Source organism: Pristis pectinata, chromosome 9, assembly GCF_009764475.1.
Source record: "Pristis pectinata isolate sPriPec2 chromosome 9, sPriPec2.1.pri, whole genome shotgun sequence".
Classification (NCBI taxonomy): domain Eukaryota; kingdom Metazoa; phylum Chordata; class Chondrichthyes; order Rhinopristiformes; family Pristidae; genus Pristis; species Pristis pectinata.
Genome location: NC_067413.1, coordinates 83,020,979 through 83,042,625, shown reverse-complemented (window position 1 = coordinate 83,042,625; position 21,647 = coordinate 83,020,979). Strand labels below are relative to the sequence as shown.

Sequence of the window (21,647 nt, the reverse complement as noted above, 5' to 3'; positions counted from 1 at the left end):
GTACTGTTGGGGTAGCCAAGGTGAGTAAAAATTGTGCATTGTGAAGATGGTACAAATTGCAGCCAATGTGTACTGGTATTGGAGAGAGTGACTGTTCAGGGTAGTTGATATGGTGCCAATCAAGCAGGCTGCTTTTTCCTAGATGGTGTTGAGCCTCTTGAGAGTTGTTGGCACTGCACTCATCCAGGCAAGTATTCCATCATGTTCCTAACTTGTGCCTTGTAGATGGTGAAAAAGCTTTGTGAGTGAATTAGTACCAAAGAATAAAATCTACGCCCACGTGCAAATTAGCTTTAGAATCTGGAATTTGAGCCTTTTATCTATACAATCACAGCAGGTGGCTTTACTGCCTCATTATCACTTACATATTAATAATTCAAGATGAAAAGTTTGCTTTAACAAAGTTTTCTATGTTAACAACCTTCTGGACAACTAGCTAGATACATGTTCACTGTTTGGGCGTTTTTAAGAAAATAAAGCTGTTCGGAACTTCCAGGCAGCCGTATTCATTTAGTTAGTCACAATCAATGTCACCCCTAGCAGTTGTTTAAACTGATTACGTGACTTCTAGTCTCACATTTGTCCCCATTATAAATCTATCTGATCCAAGATCTCAGTGTTATTCAGGGCGAGTGTAAGGTTTGCATTATGTCATTGTTTGATACCTCCAGCTAAAAGGGCTGAACATGATTGAAGCACTTCATGATGGCAGATGTCAGAGCCACCAGACAGTAGTCATTAAGGCACGTTACCTTGTTTTTCTTATGACATGGAAACAGAGAAAACGCGTCAAGGACCTCAGTACTGGCAATCAATAATAAGCTTTTATGAGTTAGAGGATAGTATGCACCTGCAGTTAGAGACGCCTTTTCCATGTTCCTTAAGCAGAAGGTCACTTCAACATTTCAATGACCTATTGATTCTTCCTGAATTTGGTTTATGGTAGACCAAGAACCTCCGAGTCATCACTGGTGCAGTATATCATTTTCAGAAGTCTTTGATATCAAATTTTTACCAATGAATCAGATGAAACTGGGTACTGCTATGTTCATAAACCTGAATCTAGCTCCTGCTCTGGAAATTTCCTTCTTTAGCTTTGTAGTTTTAGGCTGAATAATAATTTTGTCTTTGTGGAAAAATATAGTAAATGAACATATATTCTATTTTTACTGCAACAACAGCCAAAACAAAAATGAATATAAAGACTAGCACTGTCAGGTCAGTGTTTACAATGTCAAGGTTTACAATGAAGGATCTGAAATAGGGCCCATTAAACATCAGTAACAAAAACTGAAAAGCAGTAACCATACTATGCACTGCATGTTGATAATGCCCAGAAATATTTTGCAATTCTAAATTAATCCTACTCTATACATTGATATTGCAGGTTCTGTTAAAATGATAACATTTCTCACTATGACTTTTACAAATAATAATACCAAGATAAACTATATGTAATGGCAAACTTTCTGACATCAACTACTTTCTGTCCAATCTACTGATTGATGATGCTTTCACTGTTGGTGTTTCCTTTACCAAAGAAAGTTGTTCTGATCTCCTACACAACTGCTCTCACTTCAAGAGAGATCAGAAAACTGATCAATTGACAGCTTATGATGGAAGGTCAAAGAAGCCCACAAAAGAAGTGGATAAGTATCCCCAAAATTGTCAAACGTTGATAAATTGTAAAGAGCTTATCCTGAGCATGGTTGATGTCACTTCATTATCCTGAATAGGCAGGGTATTCAGGGTAGCAGCAGGAAATTCACTTCCAAATGCAAGTCCACTGCTAACCTGTTGGAATTTCTTCTGGATAGTCTTATTGTATATGAAAGGGTGTTTGGACCTCAGGACCTGATGAAGGGTCTCGACCCAAAATGTCTACTGTTCATTTCCCTCCATAGATGCTGCCTGACCTGCTGAGTTCCTCCAGCATTTTATGTGTGTTGCAAGAGTTAGTGGAAGACAAGAGACTGCAGATGCCCAAATCTGGTACAAAAATAACAGAAACCTGGAAGAACTCAGCAGGTTAAGCAGCATCTGTGGAGGCAAAAGATGCATGTTGACCTGGTGCATCAGGACAGTTCAGTGGAGGGTGAGGAACAACATGATGCTCCTTTCAACAAAAATATGTATGAAATTTATCAAAATTGCAAAGCCATTTAATACAGATGGGTGTCCACTGGACGTCGTGGGCCCAATGCCACATGACCTTAAATTGGAAATGTTTGCTTCAAGAGGATGGCACGTTTCAAAACGAGTTATATTGAAGGAAGCAACTTCACCTGCTTGGACAGTCAGCACATTCGTTGTTGTCTTTACCTCTCGTTGCCTTGGTGAAGCAGCCAGCATAATCAAAGACCCCACTCACCTGGGACATTCTCTCTCCTCTTCCATCAGGAGCCTGAGGGCACGTACCACCAGACTTAAGGACAGCTTCTACCCCACTGTGATAAGACTATTGAATGGTTCCCTTATACAATGAGATGGACTCTGACCTCACGATCTACCTTGCTGTGACATTGCACCTTATTGCACTGCACTATCTCTGTAGCTGTGACACTTTACTCTGTACTGTTATTATTTTTACCTCTACTACATCAATGCACTCTGTACTAACTCAATGTAACTGCACTGTGTAATGAATTGACCTGTACGATCGGTATGCAAGACAAGCTTTTCAGTGTACCTCGGTACAAGTGACAATAATAAACCGATACCACCGCGTGTCGACTCCGGGGCTCCAGTCCGCGCGTTCACGTTCTCTTCCTGGCTCGGGGGCGCGGGTGCGTGCTTGCGCGATGACGCAACGACGTCTTTGCCGCTGAATGTGGTCTCTGGCGCAGGGGGTTTCCATCATGGCGTCAATGCAGGTGAGTGTGCCGCCGCCGGGAAGGCGCTGCACCGAGGCCATCCTAGCGGAGCCAGCGATGGGTTTCCTTCCTGTGATGGAGCCGCGGCGGCCGGGGGGTGGGTGGGCTGGCACGCAGGGCGCTTGCACGGCCACCTCCTCCACAGGGCTTTGAGGGAGGCGAGCGGCGGCCGGAGGGACCGGCCCGCCGTGTGTTTGGACATTTTGTCCGTGTATCGGCGGCTGCTGCTTCTGAAGCGTCGGCGGAGCCCGCAGTTGTCCCGCCGTTTGGCAGCTGCCGGACTTGCAAGCGAGGTCGATGGTAAACGGGGAGTTCGGGGTTGCTGAGACCCCCCCGGGGAGAGGTGGGCTCCCATCCCTTTCCCTCCTCCCGATCACCGTCCGGCGAGGTGATGCCGGCGGCACTGGTGCCCGGCCGCCCGTCTGAAGGTTACAGGTGTCAGCCGGCCGCAGCCACCGAGGCCCTGCAGGAACAGCAACTCATCGCCGCGGCTGCATTTGACAGGCTTTCACCAGCTTCGCTTTGTCAAACCTCCCCTTGTGAGGTAACCTGTAATCAAGAGAAGGCTCACATAGGTAAACTTCGGCAAACACCTCGTTTTTTCCCCCCGGTAATCGGCTTTTTAATGTGGGAACGATCAAGTAATACTGGATACCACAGGTGTGAACCTGCAGCTCTTTAGTGTTCATCCTCAGTGGTAAAACTTCTGTTAGTCTAGAAAAAGATCCTTTTTTAACATCTTCGGTTTAAGAAAGTACGTATAAATATTCTAGGATACTGCAATTTAATCAGTTGCTGTAAATTTATTTCTGTCCATGTTGTGTCACACGTATATTAAACACAAGTTCGACAACTTGGAGTTAGATTCATGTCCAACAGCTGTATAAATCGTGGCTTTTAGTATTTATATATTGTATCGTTTATTAAAATTGGAAATATATAAAACTGAATACATAATTTGTACATTTGTTGATAAATTAATTCAGTGGAACATATTTTTATGCAGAGAATGTATTTGCTGGGTGAACAATGTGCAATGTTTCTAACTATTGCATACAATTTCTTATTAGAAAAGATTACAGAAAGAACTAATGGCATTGCAAAATGACCCACCCCCAGGAATGACTTTAAATGAGAAGAGTGTGCAAAATTCAATTACACAGTATGTACTTGGAAACTTTTTATATTTCTATTTTAAAATGTGAAGATTGATTTAAAGGAGATGTTTTCTTTTAAATCTTGACAATGTTACTAGAACTAAAGATCCCTTCCAATAAAATTATAGTTAATGAAGACAAATGACATACATATTTTAAAGTTTGCTAAGTTGAACAAGGATATTTTTGAGATGACCATATCCTTAAGGGTACCAAATGGTCACTTGTCAGATTTTTGAAATAAAATGCATTTTCACAACATGAATGTTTGTTTATAATTTCACAAAATGGATATCAAGGTGAAGCAGTGTGGGTAAAAAAAAGAAACAAGTTTGTGGTGATTGTGAGGTTTCTCACAAGGTTTGTCTGATATTTTGTGAGCGCTAATTTTAAAAGAAAAGCTCTGGAAATTTAAGAGCCACACAATGTAAAATAATTATTATTTTATATGTATTTGCCAGAAACTACATGATCAGGGTGTTTAAGAGATTTTAATGTAACTTTAGTAATGTAGGTATATTGTTTGAGTTTTGTTGCAATGTGGCTATAATGTCACCTTATTTTTTTAAAGTTCTAAGGTCTACATAGTTCCTTTGTTTGCCCTTTGAGTTTAGCAATGTTTGGCTATTTAATGAAGCAGCTTGGCAGTGTTGCAGTTTTTGTGATTATTTATGTATATTCATTGTTTTTTAATAGCTTTATTTAACTCTCCACTCTCTGAAGAGGTTTAGAACTGTGTATGGTCAGCATCATAAATTTGTAATGCTTTCATTTGTGCCTTTGTGTATCTGTTTTGTAACGAAATAACAATGACATTTCTGCCCAAGAGCAAATACATTTTCTATAGATTATTTGCAAGTAATTGAATGTTTACTAGGTTATTACTGATATATCTAACTTTCAGAATTCACTGAAGTCAGTAAAGTAATATGGTTTCTAAAAATCTGTGGTGCTGCAGAAAAGCTTTTGTTCTGCAAGTTATCATTATCTGTAATGTATAGCACTGATATGTTGTAAACAAATAACAGTGAGGTTGTTACACTTGATCTAATGATCCCAATTACAAAAGAATAATTAAAGAAAGTAGAACAAACAGTCACATTTGTTGAAGACTGTAGGACTTTGGTGCAAACAGTTCACCTTCAGATCCTCTTCCCAGGAGACTTCATATTATTTAAATATTAAAGGAAACAACAAACCACATTTTTAGTTTGATGGATTGACTTTGTGTTGGGTTATGTATTTGATACTTCGAGTGAAATGGACCTTTTAATATTAACAGCATATTGCATTTAATCAAAAGATAGTGAACATCATGTGACCTGAGGAATCATCTCAATGGATCAACTAATGTGTTTGAAAACTGATACTAATTCCATCTAAACAACTGGTTTAAGAAAAGTTTTAATGTCTGCTTGAGCATAGCAATAAAAAAAACTGGACCAACTACAGCATTGTACACGCTCTACTTTGAAATCAGTCGGATAACCCATTTACTATTTTTTTTGCAAGCAATAGTAAACTTAAATTCAGTTTATCATTTGATAGGAATTGAATTAAATTTGGATTTAATTCTTGCTCATGGGAGTGTATCAGTGTGTCAGAAAATGATACTATCATTTTAATATTTTATGATTTTTATGCATTTAGATGAGCTAAAAGAAATGGATAGTCACAGTATTCAACAAAATATCCTTCAGAAGTGAATAACTGTCAGAGATAAAATTGGGGCAACTGAATTTGAGAAAAAGTCCAACATTGTGTTCTATGATTCTATGATTTATGTTTTATATTTGGACCAGTTATTGAATTGTGTAGTTGGTTGAACTGTAGACATTGATTTCTCAGTTCAGTATAAACTTAAGCCCGTGAAAGTGGAGTGCTTTATGGATATGCCAGAATATTTGAAATATGCCTATAAACAATCTGTTTTATTGTAGAATGTTGTGCCACAGACGTAGACATTTCAAAACCACCAATCCTGTGTCAGTTTTTCGAAGAGTTATCCAACTAGTTCTACTCCTTTACTTTTTCGCAAAGACCTTGGAAATTTTCCCACTTAAAATATTTACCCAACTCTGTTTTGAAAGTAATTTTTGAATCTGCTTCCAACACAATTTAAAGCTTAAGCATTCCAGTTCCACAACTTAAGCCCTTTTTTTTCCTCATTGTCTTGGATTATTTTGCCAATTATCTATATCTTTCTCATGGTCATACAGTATAGAAACATGCCCTTTGGCCCACTATGTCTAAACTGACCATCAATTACCCATCTACACTAATCCCATTTACTGGCACTTGGTTTGTAGCCAATTGAAGTTGTCATCTGAATTGTTCTTGAATGTGAGAGTACCCACTTCCACCACCTATTCAGGCAGTGCATTCCAGATTCCAACTTCATTTTGGGTGGAAAAACACTTCTTCCTCAGATCCTTTCAAAACCTCTTCCCTTTTACCCTCAATCTATGTCCTCTTGTTTTTGACACCTTTGTTATGAGGAAAAGTTTCCTACTCTCTATTCTGTCTATGCCCATCAATTTTGTCTCCCTCAGTCAGACCTCTCTCCCCTCGGCCTCCTTCACTCCAGGGAACACAAACCAGCCAATCCAGTCTCTCCTCGTAACTGAAGCATTCCATCCAAGGCAACATCAGGAGAATCTCTTCTGCAACCTCTCCAATGCATTCATAACCTTCCTATAGTGTGATGGCCTGAATTGCACATAGTATTCCAGCTTTGGCCTAACCAATCTTTTTTTATAAAGATGTACCATAATCTCACCACTTTATCTATCTATGCTGCCACCTTCAGGGATCCTTGGACTTGTACAACAAAGTCTTTCTGTTCCTCAAATCTCCCTAGGGCCCTATCATTCATTGTGCATGCACTACGCTTGTTAGTCCTCCTGATTACTGACCCATCTGCCCGTAGAAGTAGTTACCCTTTTCTTAATTCTATCAAAGCAGTTCAAACCAGATCTTCATTTAACTATCTCTTGTTCAAGGAGGACAACACCAGATTTTTCATCTCTCCACATTACAGATGTCTTTCATTCCTGTTAATGTTGTAAATCCCCCTGCATCCCCTTTAAGGCATTGATGCGCTTCCAAAATTTTGGTACCAGAATTGGCCACCTGGGGCCTACCAGGGTTTTATAAAGGTTCCAAGCCTTTCTTCACGAAGATTACAACTTCATCCTGTACTTTAAAGTTTTTTTAACAGATTCTTCCGTCTTCAAAGATGTGCACCGGACATCCAGGTTTATCTGCTTCTGCATTCTAGGTTGTAGTGCTTCTCGTCATTCTTACTATCAAAATAAATTACTTCATAATTCATCTTATTAAATTTCATCTGCCTATTTTACCAGCATGCTTGTCCTCCTGAAGTTTGTTCCTGTCATCTTTACTTGTTTACCATATCTCCAAGCTTTCTGCCGACTTTAACATTATGCAGTATGTATCCAAAAGGTCAGTGATTTCAACACCATCCTGTGGTACATCATTGTACATTTTGTCTAGTTTGGAAACTGACCGTTCACAACTAATCTCTGTTAACCAGTTTCCTCTTCACAGAATCTTTTTTCTCCTTTAATCCAATAGGCTTTAATTTTGTCCATTTTCATTGTGGTACTTAATCAACAGCCCTTTGATAGTCCATATACATCAACATTCATTCATCTCTTCATTATTTCATCAAAGAACTGAAAGTTAGTCAAATATGATTTGCTTTTAAAATATCCATGCTGACTTGGATTTATTTCATTCAGTTTTTCCAAACAGTTTTTTTTCTTGGATAACTGCCTGAAGAAGAAACCTGAAAGTTTTCTTTTATGTTATCCATAAATCCTTTTCCAAATACTATTTTTCTCTTTATTTCCTTTTTTTTCCGTTCCCCCTGAAGTTTGTATTCAACTTAGTTCTTTTTAAAAGGACGGTCAAAACATTTATCTCTTTGCTCTCTTGGTTTCAGTTAAGATTTAATAACAACATACTTTGATTCATGATAGAGTTGATTATTTTTTCATGTTATTAATCTTTGAGAGTTGTTTATAATTAGTGAGTTTTTTATACATATATGCAATCCAGTTTTGATATACATAAGAAAAACAGCATATGCCCAACAAAATCCATTGATGTTGGCCTTGAAGGTTTCAATTGATTCCTATCTACTACCTTTTGAGAGTGTTTCACTTTCCGACTGTTCATTGTGTTAAAAAAAAGTTACGTTTGGCCTGAATAGTTGAACTGTAAATGTCATTTTTTTGGTCTGTATTTGCATCCTCTACATGAGAGTGAACACCTTGGTTGGGTCATCCTAATCTTTCAAACTCGAGGAAATGTCAGCTGAAGAAATACAACCTGACCTCCAACCATTTAAGACCTCATAGAATTGCAGTGAATTTGCACAATTCTGCAGGCAGTGTATCTTTACTGAGGATTGTTGTCCAAAAGCTAATGCACTGTTCCAGATGTTTTTCCAAGACTGCGCAAATGAAGCTTCATTTATTCTCTTCTGAATTTCATGCATGTGGAGATCAAGGCCATCATTCCATTTGTCTTTTTTGATTACTTTTTATACTTATCAGCAAGCTTTGGTGATTTTGTGTATGTGGACAAGCAAATCCCTTTGCTGCACCACAGCTGTTAGTCTTCCATCACTTTTTAAAAAAAAATATCTAATTTATCTTCCCTGCTCCGAAGGAGTCAAACCTTCGTTAACCTGCTTACTTAATTTTTCCCATTCCCAATACTCTCTTTTGTAGCTTCCTGCTCTTATCAGCAAAACTTGCTGTCTTCCAAATTGATGTCATCTGCAAATTTCAATTTTATAAAAAAGAATTATGTATCCAGATCATTAATATACATGATTAAAAGTTAAGACCTCAGAGCAGGTCTTTAGAGAACATTAGTTGTCACAGATAACCAATGATAGAACGCTCTCTTTATCGCATCTATGGTTCTCCACCGATTATCCATTTCAGATAGTAAACTCCAATTCAGTAAATGTTCTGCTAACTATGTGGAACCTCATCATATATATCTTCTTGAAGCCCATTTAAACAATAACATGGACAATTTCCTTGCTCGTTATCCGCTTTTTAAAAGCAAAGTACAGTAAAAGTGTTAAAAAGAATTTTTAAGATTTAAAACTTTAAAATAGAAATCTTTTGATTTCTTTCAACATTCTAAAGGAGCTAACATTGAGAAATATTGAAGAAGCTCACTGAAAATCACAAAAAAAATTCAGATTGCTAGTTGAAGTTTAGGAGTTTCAATCTGACCCTTTTGAGAGCTTCTTGAAGGGGATGAAATTGATTTTAATTGCTCTCTTAATTTGGAAATCACCATGATATTACAAATTTGTGACTTTAAGAGCAAGACATTGCTGCATACTGATTTACTGGAATATTGATTCACACTGTTTTGGCCTGTTCATCTGTATTGTTTATGTTTTTAATTTCAACAACCTGGATTTGTATAGCACCCTTCTCCCAAGTCTCTTCACAGATATTTGCCACAAGAACATAAATAGGCATAGGTTGCTTGCTCCATCATTCAAAAAGATAATGAGTGATTTGTGTACCTCAAGTCTATTTTCTCACCTGATTTTCCCCATTTTTCTGATTTTGTTTGCCTAGAACAAAACTGCTACTTAGCTTCAAGTGTACTCATTAGCTATAACTGAGGTAGAAAATTCTAAATTTTTGCAGCTCCCTCTGTGAAATAATTTTCTCCTCATCTCATTCCTAATTGTTCAACCTTCTATCCTGCATCTCTGCCTCTGAGTTGTTGATCCTTAAGGGAAGGAACACAGAATCTGATCTATAATATTAGCTTCCTCAATGAGGTTACCTTTTTCTTCAGAATTCCAGTGAATATAGGCTAGTTTTAGTCATATCTCTCTTCCTTTATCAATCTATTCAATTCAGGGATCTATTGAGTGAATTTACACAGTCCTAGCTCCAAGGCAAGCATATTTTTCTTCAGGTGCATAGACACAGCACTCTAAATGTGGTCCCGCTGAAACCCGGCACAATCTCTAAAGGACATTAAGTGTGTACTTAAACCTCCTTGCAATGAAGATCATTTCCATCTCAATTGGCTTGTTACAAAGACAATACTAGAACATTGAACAAGTCCTTAGGCCCATGATGTCTGCTCCAACCATGATGTAACTACTTCCATCTGCCTGCACAAGGTCCATTTCCCATTATTCCTTGTCTGTTCATGTATCATCTAGATGCTTCTTAAACTTTACTGTCATGTCTGCTTCTGCCACTTCCCCTGGCACTGTGTTCCAGGTACTTACCACCCTCTGTGTAAAGTGAGAAAGAAAAGTTGCCTTTAACTTTCCCCTCCCTCACCTTAAATCAATGCCCTCTAGTATTTGACATTTCCATTTCAGGAAAAAGACTCTGACTATCTACCCTATCTATGCCCCTCATAATTTCGTATACTTCTCTCAGATCGCCCCTCAGTCAACAGTGAAAATAATCCAAGTTTGTCCAACCTTTCCTTATAGATAATACTCTTCAATCCAGAGAACATCCTGTGAATCTCTTCAACCTTTCCAAAGCCTCCACATCCTTCCTGCTTGTGTGTTATCTGTCTACCTGCACTGCACTTTCTCTGTAACTGTAACACTATATTCTGCATTCTGTTTTCCTTTTTACTACCTCAATGCACATACATATGAATAATCTGTCCGGATGGCACACAAATAAAAGCTTTTCACTGTATCTCGGTACATGTGACAATATACCAATAGTGATGCAACAACCAGAAATTGACAATATTCTAAACGTGACCTAACCGAAGTTTTATGCAGTTGCAACATGACTTCCTGGCTTTTATACTCAATGCTTCATAGAAACTGGTATCAGGACTCATTTTTTCGAGTTGGCACATGTTCAAATTGCACAGGAAAACACATTTTGTGTTACTATTCTCTGTTACCCCAGGGAATGATGGCTGGATATTTTTTAACATTTTTTTTCATATTTTTCATTTTAAAACTTAGATTTTTAGGTTTAGTAGAGCTGAACTTAAATCTTTGACAGCTGTGATATTTGTAAACTTGATTTGTCTTATTTGCTACGTTAGTCATTTTAATTTCAACCAACTCTTTTTCTGAAACAGGAACCGCTTTAGTCCAGTAACAACTGCTTACACTTTTCCTCAGGTTGGAGCTCCAGTTCTGTGGTTTCTGAGGTGGCTGATGAGGCCAATGTAGAGAATTTGATTATTAATACACAAGATAGTTGCTCTTTATAGTCACCTTATAATTTGAATTAAATTTTTTTTTCACTCTTTCACTGATGGATTGCATAATATGTTTGCAATAGACTATTATGGTATCATAATTTGGGGATGCCCATAATACAACTCTTGGCTTGGGTTGTTGTAGGGCTGCCAATATTTTCTAATATCCGAGATCTAAGGAAGCATTCTCAATAGTCTCTCTTGCATGATCTCCCACTGTTGTGAAGATCAAAGAACATATTTGTTGGGGGAAGAATTCTACATGATGAGGATTGGGGTGGGGGGCAGGTTGAAGTGAACATTGTGATGGGGGAAAATTGGAGAGGGGAGAAAGGATTGCTGGGGGAAAGAGAGCGGGTGAAGGGAGAGAGAGAGAGACGAGAGTGGGTTGATCCAACTCCACTTTTGATTATTTTTGGAAGAGCTGAGATGTTGGCTCAGTGTCTGTTGTTCCTTTACACATTGTTATCAGTGACCAATTTTCAGTGTATCATTGGGATGTTTTCTGTGTTTAAGACACTTAACATGCTTCGAATAGATTGAATATATTGTTCAAGCCTCAGGATTACTTGCCCAGTAACTTAAACGTTATGCTACTGCTTTCTTGACATTTTGTATGTATTTTTTTTTTAAAAAACTACTAATCAAATTATTACCCTGAGCAATTTAGCACCTTAAGAATTTTGGAAATTTCTGACCTTTTGACTTCTTAGGTTTTGGTAATTATTAAAAAAACCCTCAAATTTCCATATCATTTGTTAAAACTGCAACATCTTATTGTCTTCCTGTATCGGAATGCTCAACTACTTGCAGATTCTACACCTCAGTGTCAAACTTGGGGATTTAGATTGGCGATCAATATCCATTCTAAGCCTGTTGGTTCCCACAGCTGTCTTGACTGCGCCTCCTTCACACTGCTTCCTATAAGGATTTCCATTTTCCCCGGTTTCTTCATCTCTGACATATCTGCTCTGACGTCAAGGTTTCCCACATCAATGCCATTAAGATGTCATCTTTTATCCTTAATTGTGGCTTCCCCTCTACCGTAGTTGATAGGGCTCTCAACCTCTCATCCTTTATGTTCTGTATTTCTTCTCCCATACCCTTCCTCATGGTCACATTAGGGTTCCCCATGTTCTCCACCTTCCATTCCAACAGTATTCTCATTCAACGGACCATCTTCTATAATTTCCACCACCTTCAATGGGATTCCACCACAAGACCCAATTACCCACTCCTCCCCTTTCAGATTCTTATGTAGTCATAGGAAATGCAACACCTGCTCACTATCTCTTCCCACCATACAGTTGAAGCAGCAGTTCAGATGCATTTCCATTCTAATACATTAAATTTTATTCTCACAGTGTGGTCTTTATATTGGAGAAATTAAACACAGATTGGATGACCAATTTTTAGCTGAGTTTCCAGTCTTCGTGTAATCACCGTTTAATTTTCCGTCCCACTTTCATTCGCTTCCCTCTGTCCTTGGCTTCCTACGTTTTTCCAATGATGCCTAACATGGGCTTGAGGAACAGCACTTAAACTTCCATATGGGCGTATTACAGTCCTCCAATCTTTATTGATTTTAACATTTTCAGGTCATCACCCTTTTTTGTTTCTCCCCACAGATGTGGCTGTACTTTAGTTTCAATTTGTTTCTTTTTTCCACTTTCTGTGTCTATCTGCTGATTTTTGAAGCATTTGTTACATTGACAATTTTGGTCCATGTCTTATCCCTCTGTTCTCTTCACCCTCCCCCTCTCTGCAACTTAAAATGCCCTTGTTTTCTCACTTTTCCAATTCTGTTGAAGTTGTTGACCTGTTTCTTGCTCCATGGTTACTGTTTGGTGTTACGAACCAGCAACAAAAGAAACACTGAGTCATGTATAAGTGTTTAAAACTACTTTATTAATAACTACTTATGATAATAAGAAAAATAAAAGTAAAAATGTTAGAATGTTAGAAGTAAAAATGTTAAATCTTAAACATTAACGCCAACAACTAAACTCGTAGTGTGTGTGTGGCAAAATCCCAAACTCCTTATATCCTTTATTTTCTGTCGTCATAACCACGCCAACACACACACACACCACTATGCTCTATCTTAAAGGGACATTCACCAATAGTAACCCAGTTCGTAACATTGACCTGCTGTGTGTTTCCAGCATTTTCTGTTTCTCATTTGGATTTCCAGCATTTGCATTTTTTTTTGCTCTAAATGCACCACTCCACCTATGACCTAATCAATATTTTGTACAAAGTACTTCTTGCCTTTTTTAAAACATGTACTGCCATCTTTAAACATTTACTTACCTATGCCCCATATTGGACCTTTGGTTGTAAATTGTAATGTATTGCATTTCATTTTATCCAACACAGTATATAGCCTTTCTCTAAGTTGAACCCTAATATTCTGCTAATCAGTGTCACCCTACATTCTTCCCCATAATTTGCCATGTCTGATGGATGTCTGGACACTGGTTCAATTCACAAAATTGGAAAATAAGGTCTTGCAACATTTCCATTAAACACATCATTCTCTACATCCTACCAGTCTGCAGGTCATTTATTTGCTTTCTATTCTCTAGTCTTGGATATATTGCCTTTGATCCATGTCTTTCTATTTCTGTAATAAATCTAAAATACTCTATATTTTGTCAAGCTATCTCCAAAAATCTATCGAAGCAATAACAACACTTCATTTTATACAAAAATTGCACTTCAAAGGTGCATATTAGATGCAAAACCTGTTTGTAATGTTGAGAAGTCAGGAACAGCATTAGGTAAATGTTCTTCATATGTATGTTCGTGTTTTTTTTGTAGCAATAAAAATATCAAATATCTTGCACAGCTTGCCTTTTGTTTTCAATGTTAATTAATTCCCTATTTAAGAACTAGATCTAAATAAATTGAGGACAATGTCTACTTTGTCTACAGTAATGAATTTTAATATGACCATCCTTCCTTTTATCTGTTACCTACCATGAATAATTATGGGTGGGAATATTTTTAGATCTAACTTTTTTTTCCCCTTTGTATCATTATTCCACCCTCTTTGACAATCTCTGGTTCCCTGAGTCAACTTGGAAGACTTGCGCCTTTACACACAAACAGTGTACCCCAGTCATATTTTCTGTCCTATCTTTCTGTGGAACAGTCCTCGTTCCAAACCTTCTCTGGTACCATTCTCCAACTCTTTAACCATTACATCAGTGACTGCATTGTTGCTGCTTCCTGCACTTGTGCAGAACTTGTCAATTTCACACCTTCGATACTAACTTCAATCCTTCTCTAAAAATCACTTGGATGATTTTCAGCACTTCTATCATTTTCTGGATCTCTCTGTTTCCATCGTGGGAGACAAACTATACACTGGCATTTACTTTCATCTACATAGACTACATCTCTTTCCCATCTTGTCTCTTGTAAGGATGCCATTCCTTTCTCTCATTTTCTCAGTCTCTGCCACATCTGCTCTCAAGGCTTCCATTCAAGGACATCTGAAATGTTCTCCTTTTTCATTAAATATGGCTTCTCTTCTACTGTGGTTGATGGGGCCCTTGCAAGAAAGGGCCCCATCAACCTCCATTTCCCAGACCTCTGCTCTCAACCCCCTCCCTCCAAACAGAACAGAGATAGTGTTCCACTTGTCATCAACTTTCACCCTCCACATCCTGGACATCATCCTTTGTTATTTCCTCTGGCTGCAATGAGATCCCTTCACTAGCCACACTTTGTTCTTCCCACCCCTTATGGCCTTCCGCAGAGACCACTCTCAGTGACTTCCTGGTCCGCTCATCCCTCTACATCCACCCACCCACCCACCCTGACCCCTGACACTTTCCCCTGGAACTGCAGGAGGTGCAACACTTGTTCCTACACTTCTTCCCTTAACATCATCCAGGGACTTAAACAGCCCTTCCAGGTGAGGCAAAGATTGACATGCATCTCCTCCAACCTCACCTACTGCACTCAGTGCTCCTGATGTGGGCTTGTCTACATTGGTGAGACCAAAACAACTAGTTTACAGAGCACCTGCACTCTGTCCGCATTGGCCACCTCAAACTCCCCTTCTCAATCCCACATCGACCTGTCCATCCTTGGCCTTCTCCCTTGCCAGGATGAGGCCCAATGCAAATTGGAAGAACAATGCCTCATATCATAGGCTTATGGGAGACAGCATACAAACAAAATCACACTGGAACTTGGAACACCAAATTCAAATTTACATGTTTGAAAATGTTTTTATGAAATTGCTTAATGTAGAGTCGCAGAGCAATACAGCATGGATATAGGCCTTTCAGACCAACAAGTCCATGCCAACCATGGTGCCCATACAGCTAGTTCTGTAATGTACCTGCCTTAACCACTTCATTTGGTAGCTCATTTCATATACTCTGTCCCTCTTAAATCTTTTCTGTCTCACCCTAAACCTATGCCCCCTAGTTTTGGACTACCCTACCCTGTGGAAAAAACTGTTACTATCCACCTTATCTATGCCTCTCGTAATTTTAAACACTTCTATCAGGTCTCCCCTAATTCTCCTACTTTCCAAGGAATAAAGACCTAGCCTGGCAAACCTCTCCCTATAACTAGGGTCTTCTAGTCCGTGCAACATCCTCGTAAATCTTCCCTGCACTCTTTCCAGTTTAACCACATCTTTCCTGTAATAGGGTGACCAAAACTGCCCGCTGTACTCCAAGGGACCCTCAACAATGACTTGTACAATTGCAACATAATGTCCTAACTCCTGTACTAAGTGCCCTGACTGATAAAGGCCAGCATGCTAAACACCTTTTTCATCACCCTGTCTACCTGTGACACCGCTTTCAATGAACCATGCACTTGTACTCCAAGATCCCTCTCTTCCATTACATTCCCTAACTGATCAAGATCCCCCTGCAATCTATGATAACCTCCTTCACTATCAACACCACCTCCTAATTTCATGTCACCTGCAAACGTACTTATTAAGCCTTGTGCATTTGCATCCAAATCATTTATATAAATAACGCATAACAAGGGTCCCAACACCAACCCTTGTGGCACACCACTAGTCACCGGCCTCCTTCCTGAGGAACAACCTTAAATTATCAAGCTCTGCTTACTACCTCCGAGTCAATTTTGAATCCACCTAATTACCTCTCCCTGGATTCCATGGGACCTAACCTTCCAGACCAGCCTACCATGTGGGACGTTGTCGAAGACCTTGCTAAAGTCCAAATAGACAACATCCACTGCATACCCTCATCTACCCTTTTTGTTACCTCTTCAAAAAAAACTCTCAAAGATTCGTCAAGCACGACTTTCCACGCTCAAAACCATGCTGACTCTTCCTAATCAGACTTTTTGTATCCAAATGCTGGTAGACCCTGTCCCTCAGAATTCCCTCTAGTAACTTCCCTGCCACTGATGTCAGGCTGACTGGCCTGTAGTTCCCTGGCTTGTCCTTGCTACCCTTAAGCAACAGAGTGACATTAGCCACCTTCCAGTCTTCGGGAACTTCACCAGTGGCTAATGATGAAGCGAATATCTCCGCAAGGGCCTCCTCAATTTCTTCGCTAATTCTTAGAGATTTTTGCTGGTTGCATGAGAGTTCTAGATGCATAAGTACTGGATAAGCGAGTGTTTACTTTTAATCACAAAAGAGCTAAAATGTAGTTTATGGCATGTAAGAGAGAATAAGTTGCAGGGCTGAAGAGAAGGAGAATGGGATAGTTGAGTTTACTCTGCTTGGAGTCTGCATTAACCAATGGACTGAATGGTGTGTGACATAATAAGTACTGTAAATCGACAAGTTTCTTTTCTATTGAGAGTTTGGATAGAATTCTGCCTTCTCAAAGTCATGGTAAATTATTAGTGCTGTTAACAAAAAATCAGTATAACATTTGGAGACACAAACGAGTGCAGGTGCTGGAATCTGGAGCAAAAAACTGCTGGAAGAACTCAGTGGATCAGGCAGCGTCAATGGTGGCTAAGGGATGGTTGAATATTTCGGGTTGTAACCCTGCATCAGGACTGAGAGTGTAGAGGGAAGATAGCCAATCTGTAGAAGTGAAAGGAGGGGTGAGACAGAGACCAGTAGGCAATAGGTATAACCAGGTGGAGGGGATGATGGGCAGTTGGAGCCAGGTGGGGAAGTGGGGGGGAATGTTGAGACAGAGGGTGGTAAGTGATAGGTAGAAATGTAAGAAAAAAAGGCAGTGGGAGTGGGGAAGGAGAAGGGTAGAGACAGAGGCTGGTAGGTGATATGTGGAAGCAGATAAGGAAGGTATGATGGGCATATGGAACCAGGTGGGAAGGGTAAATCACTCCCATCAATCCACCTCCCTCTGTTCACCTTTTTTTTATTATCTCTCCCTCCCTTGTTACCAAGACATTCTCCTACCCCACGATATGGTTCCATATGCCCATCACCCACAGACCTATCTACCTGGGTTTCTTCTCCCTTAGTTTGCCTTCCCTATCCCCTCCCTCAGCTGGTTCCATTACCAGGTGGACGGAGGAAAAGATTCAAGGCTGTGTTCAAAACCTCCAGGAAGAAATGCAATATCCCCACTGACTCTTGGGGGAGAAGGAACATTTGGAATGGTACTGAAAAACTCAAAGCCACATAGCAGAAGGAGAAGATCATCTTACAAAGTACTGATCCATCCAGCTCATTAGCTTCCATTTCCCCCCACCCTCATCAGTAACAGTTACTGTCGAAGTAACAGTTACTGTCTAAGTAACAGACAGCCTCTGAGAAAATTGTTTCTGGCATAGGGAGTTAAATGACATCCCCTGAAATTGCAGTGCACTATTGTTACCCACTATTTGCTAAACTTTGAATAGAAATAAATCTTGAGAGATGCTTTGAGCTTTTCATATATATTGAATGGCTGGGCATTTAATAGAGCACAGTTTTCTGGCCCACAGTCGCAAAAACCATTATCAGCTTTATGGGGAGACAAGAGAGACTGCAGATGCTGGAAATCTGGAGCCATGTACACAAAATGCTGGAGGAACTTAGTCCCGATTTCTCGGCCCGAAATGTCATCCGTTCATTTCCTTCTGTAGATGCTGTCTGACCTGCTGAGTTCCTCTAGCATTTTGTGTGTGTTGCTTATGATCAGCTTTATTTTGTTGAAGCGTTGTTGTAATTCTTGTTCCAAATGTAGCAGGAACCTAGTCTGTGTCACTTGCTTCACTTTCCAGGGCTTTGATTCAATAGAAAGGTGGCGTTCTGCTCTAAAATGGCAAATTAAAGCACAGTATTCAAGTTGTTCAGTTTGGGATTTCTGCTTGCAGAAATTTTATAGTTTTTAGTATTCAAGCAGTTAACAGCCTCCAAAAGAAAAGCACTGAGACATTTGCAACTGGCATGTTTTTGCTGAAGGAACCATTGTGAAATAGCTTGCTAATTGGTCCATTTGCTTGATTCAACACATTCCTGGTGGTGACACCTGTACCACTTCAGAAAAATGTCTAAAGTTCATAATTTTATGTGCAAAGCATAGCACAGGTGCTCCAAAATCTGCCAGGTGCTTTTCTGGAAAGCAAAAAGGCAATTTTGCAGTATTTTCTTTCACGTAATTGAGAACACCTTTTTGTTTCTCACCACAATTTTTTCTGTGTTTTTGTGCTTATGACTATTTTCACCACTGCTACCATTGACCAGCCCATCCCATAAACAAATAGGATTGTTCAGAAGATTCGGTCACAAAATCAATATTCTGAAAGTTTGTGTGCTGCATTCTTAAAGCAAAATGCATGAAAATGTAAATTCTGCCTGATTCACATATATTGATGACACAGAGTTTTATTTCATTCCCCTCCACTTTTGCCCCTATTTCTCTCCCTTCCAACCTGTACTTGACGTTGCAGGTGCCCTTACCTTTTTACTTAATAGAAAATTTGTTAGGTGGCAAGAATATATTACGTTGACGTGGATGTGCTCAAATGACCAGAGTTCTGTACAGATCAGAACTGTTTTTTCCATGTTGTTTGCAGATGGATTGTAGACATGGAAGGCGCTCCTGGCACATTATATGAAGGGGAGAAATTTCAGCTTCTCTTCAAGTTCAGCAGTCGTTATCCTTTTGATTCACCTCAGGTAATACTTGTATACAGACAGATCCAGATGACTGCAATTTTATTTCTGTAAGTGTATGTTTAACTATTTATTGGGATGTTGGTAAAGTTAACACAAATTTGCAGTTTGTTTTGTTGCAGTAAAAAGAAATTCATAGATGTTGATACCAACTGACCTGTGTTGCAGAGTTATCTGAATAAAATCTAGTAATAAGAATAACAGATCAGAAGCTGAGTGCTGAATATTATTTCCAAACGCTTCAGAAAAATAAATTTGCGTATCCAGCCTGATACTTCAGTGTAGTATTGAGGAAGTGCTGAATTATATGAAGTGCCATGTATCAATGAGAAGCTCTACATTGACCCTGGCTGCACCCACAAGTGGACATAAAGGTTCCTGCAGCAGTATTTTGAATTGCACTAGAGTTTTCCTGGTTTCATGGTCAATATATATTCCTCATTTTATCTGGTCATTATCATACTACTACTGTTTGTGGGAGGTTGGTGAATGCAAATTGGCTGCTGAGTTTCCTGAATACCAATGCATCAAAAAGTATTTCATCGGCTATGTTGTAAAACTCTTCAGAATAATCAGAAAGGACATGATTAATGTTCCATAAATGCAAGGTATTTGTCTATGTCTGCTCTTTTTGGTTTCTAAGAATGGACAAGACTACCAAACTGAGGAACCATCTTTGTTGTCTTTATAGGTACATATGTTTTCTCAAATACTTGATTTTGAACTTAATTGTCAGATTGACATTATTAACCTAAGGAAAAATACAGTTCACATTGACTCTAATTTGAAGAAGTTGACAGATAAATTAGCAACTAAGTTTGCAACATAATCTGTTTCAAATAAACATCTTTTTGGAAGTTATGAGGCAACTATTCTTGTGTTTTAGGGTCAAGGTGGAGAGCCAGCGAATAAAATATTACATATTCTTGCTGACTTTGGGCACATATTTAAGCAATCTGCTCAACATTTGTCTGATGTCTTTATTTATGGTTCAAAATACTTTTAGTTAGGTTTATGCTCTTGGTGGGTAGTACATGTGTGCAACACAACAAGCGAGTTCAGGACTAAACAAAAAGCAGTGTACTGTATTCCAAAAGGCTGGACAATCTGGATGTGTTTTTCTAGTTCTGCTTTAACTCAAAACTGATGAGGAGCAGCCATTATGGACTGATGTTTTATATTTTATGGCAGTCTGCAAAAAGCTTACAGATATTAAAATTATTTACACAATATATAGAATCCTTCTAGTGTAGGCAGATTATGCCTTGTGGCTAGGTTTTCGCTGTTGACATTGGGGGGAGAGAGAGAGAGATCAGATTACTTGCCTTGTATTAGTCTGTTAGTTATTGGTAAAATTCATAAGTAGACCTAAAAAAGTGAGCATGGATGGATAAACTAACTCAGAGATCAACTCGATTCTGTCAAAAGAAAGACACATTCTATAGCATTTTAGGTACAAAAGGCGTAGTCTCAGATTAGAATAGAGAATTTATAAAACAGCAAAAAGGACTGATTGTATATATAAAAAGAATCAGGAAGTTGTGTTTGTTGAGCATGGACATTGGCTGATGCAGTTTAAAGTGTTTAATTGTGAATTATATTTTGGGACTAAAAGCTTTCTGCAAAGTTTTGTAAAATGGTATATCAATAAAAATATCAATACAGGCTCATGTATACAGGCTGAAATCAATACATTTCAGAAGACGAACAGAATTTCTGTGTTTTTATTGAGGGTCATTGAGTACAAGAGGGAAAAGTTATGATTGAATAATGAAAAAAATCAGCTAACATTTTCAGGATAGTTTATTAATGCAGATGTATAATTTGGTAGGTCCTTTCATCACAATCAAAATTCCAGTCGAGTTTTATTCTAGCTATGATAATACTGAACAAAACTTAAAAATGCTAAATATTAGCATTCAGTTTTGAAACAAATTATTTGATTTCATAGCTGAATTTATTTGTTTCCCGCTTGGAAAATTCTAGGCTTTTTTTTTCATTATATTTGTTGAGAAATGAATGTTTGACTGCATTAAGTGTTCATGTCTGTGCCTATGACCAATACATTTTAGTTATCAAGAATTAACCTCTTTGGTGTGATAAACCTAACACATTTTAGGTGAGTTATATATTAGTTGACATCAGCAAATGTTTCCAGATGTTCTAATTGTGACCTTTACCCAACCTTTGACTTAACCCACCAACATCCCCTCCTGTACAAGAGGGTTAATTTAAGTGAGTTGAAAAGGAATCAAAATCTTGTAT

General features: G+C 38.7%; 1 protein-coding gene across 1 annotated transcript in view; it reads left to right on the top strand.

Moving 5' to 3' along the window:
* The first annotated feature begins 2,845 nt into the window (after positions 1 to 2,845).
* Positions 2,846 to 21,647, top strand: part of ube2wb (ubiquitin conjugating enzyme E2 Wb) — a 50,941-nt gene continuing 32,139 nt past the window's right edge. The window contains exons 1-3 of the mRNA XM_052023696.1: positions 2,846 to 2,873; positions 3,944 to 4,035; positions 19,283 to 19,385. Of these exons, the coding sequence (XP_051879656.1) occupies positions 2,859 to 2,873; positions 3,944 to 4,035; positions 19,283 to 19,385 (210 nt within the window). The 5' untranslated portion in view covers positions 2,846 to 2,858. The remainder of the gene's footprint in view (positions 2,874 to 3,943; positions 4,036 to 19,282; positions 19,386 to 21,647) is intronic.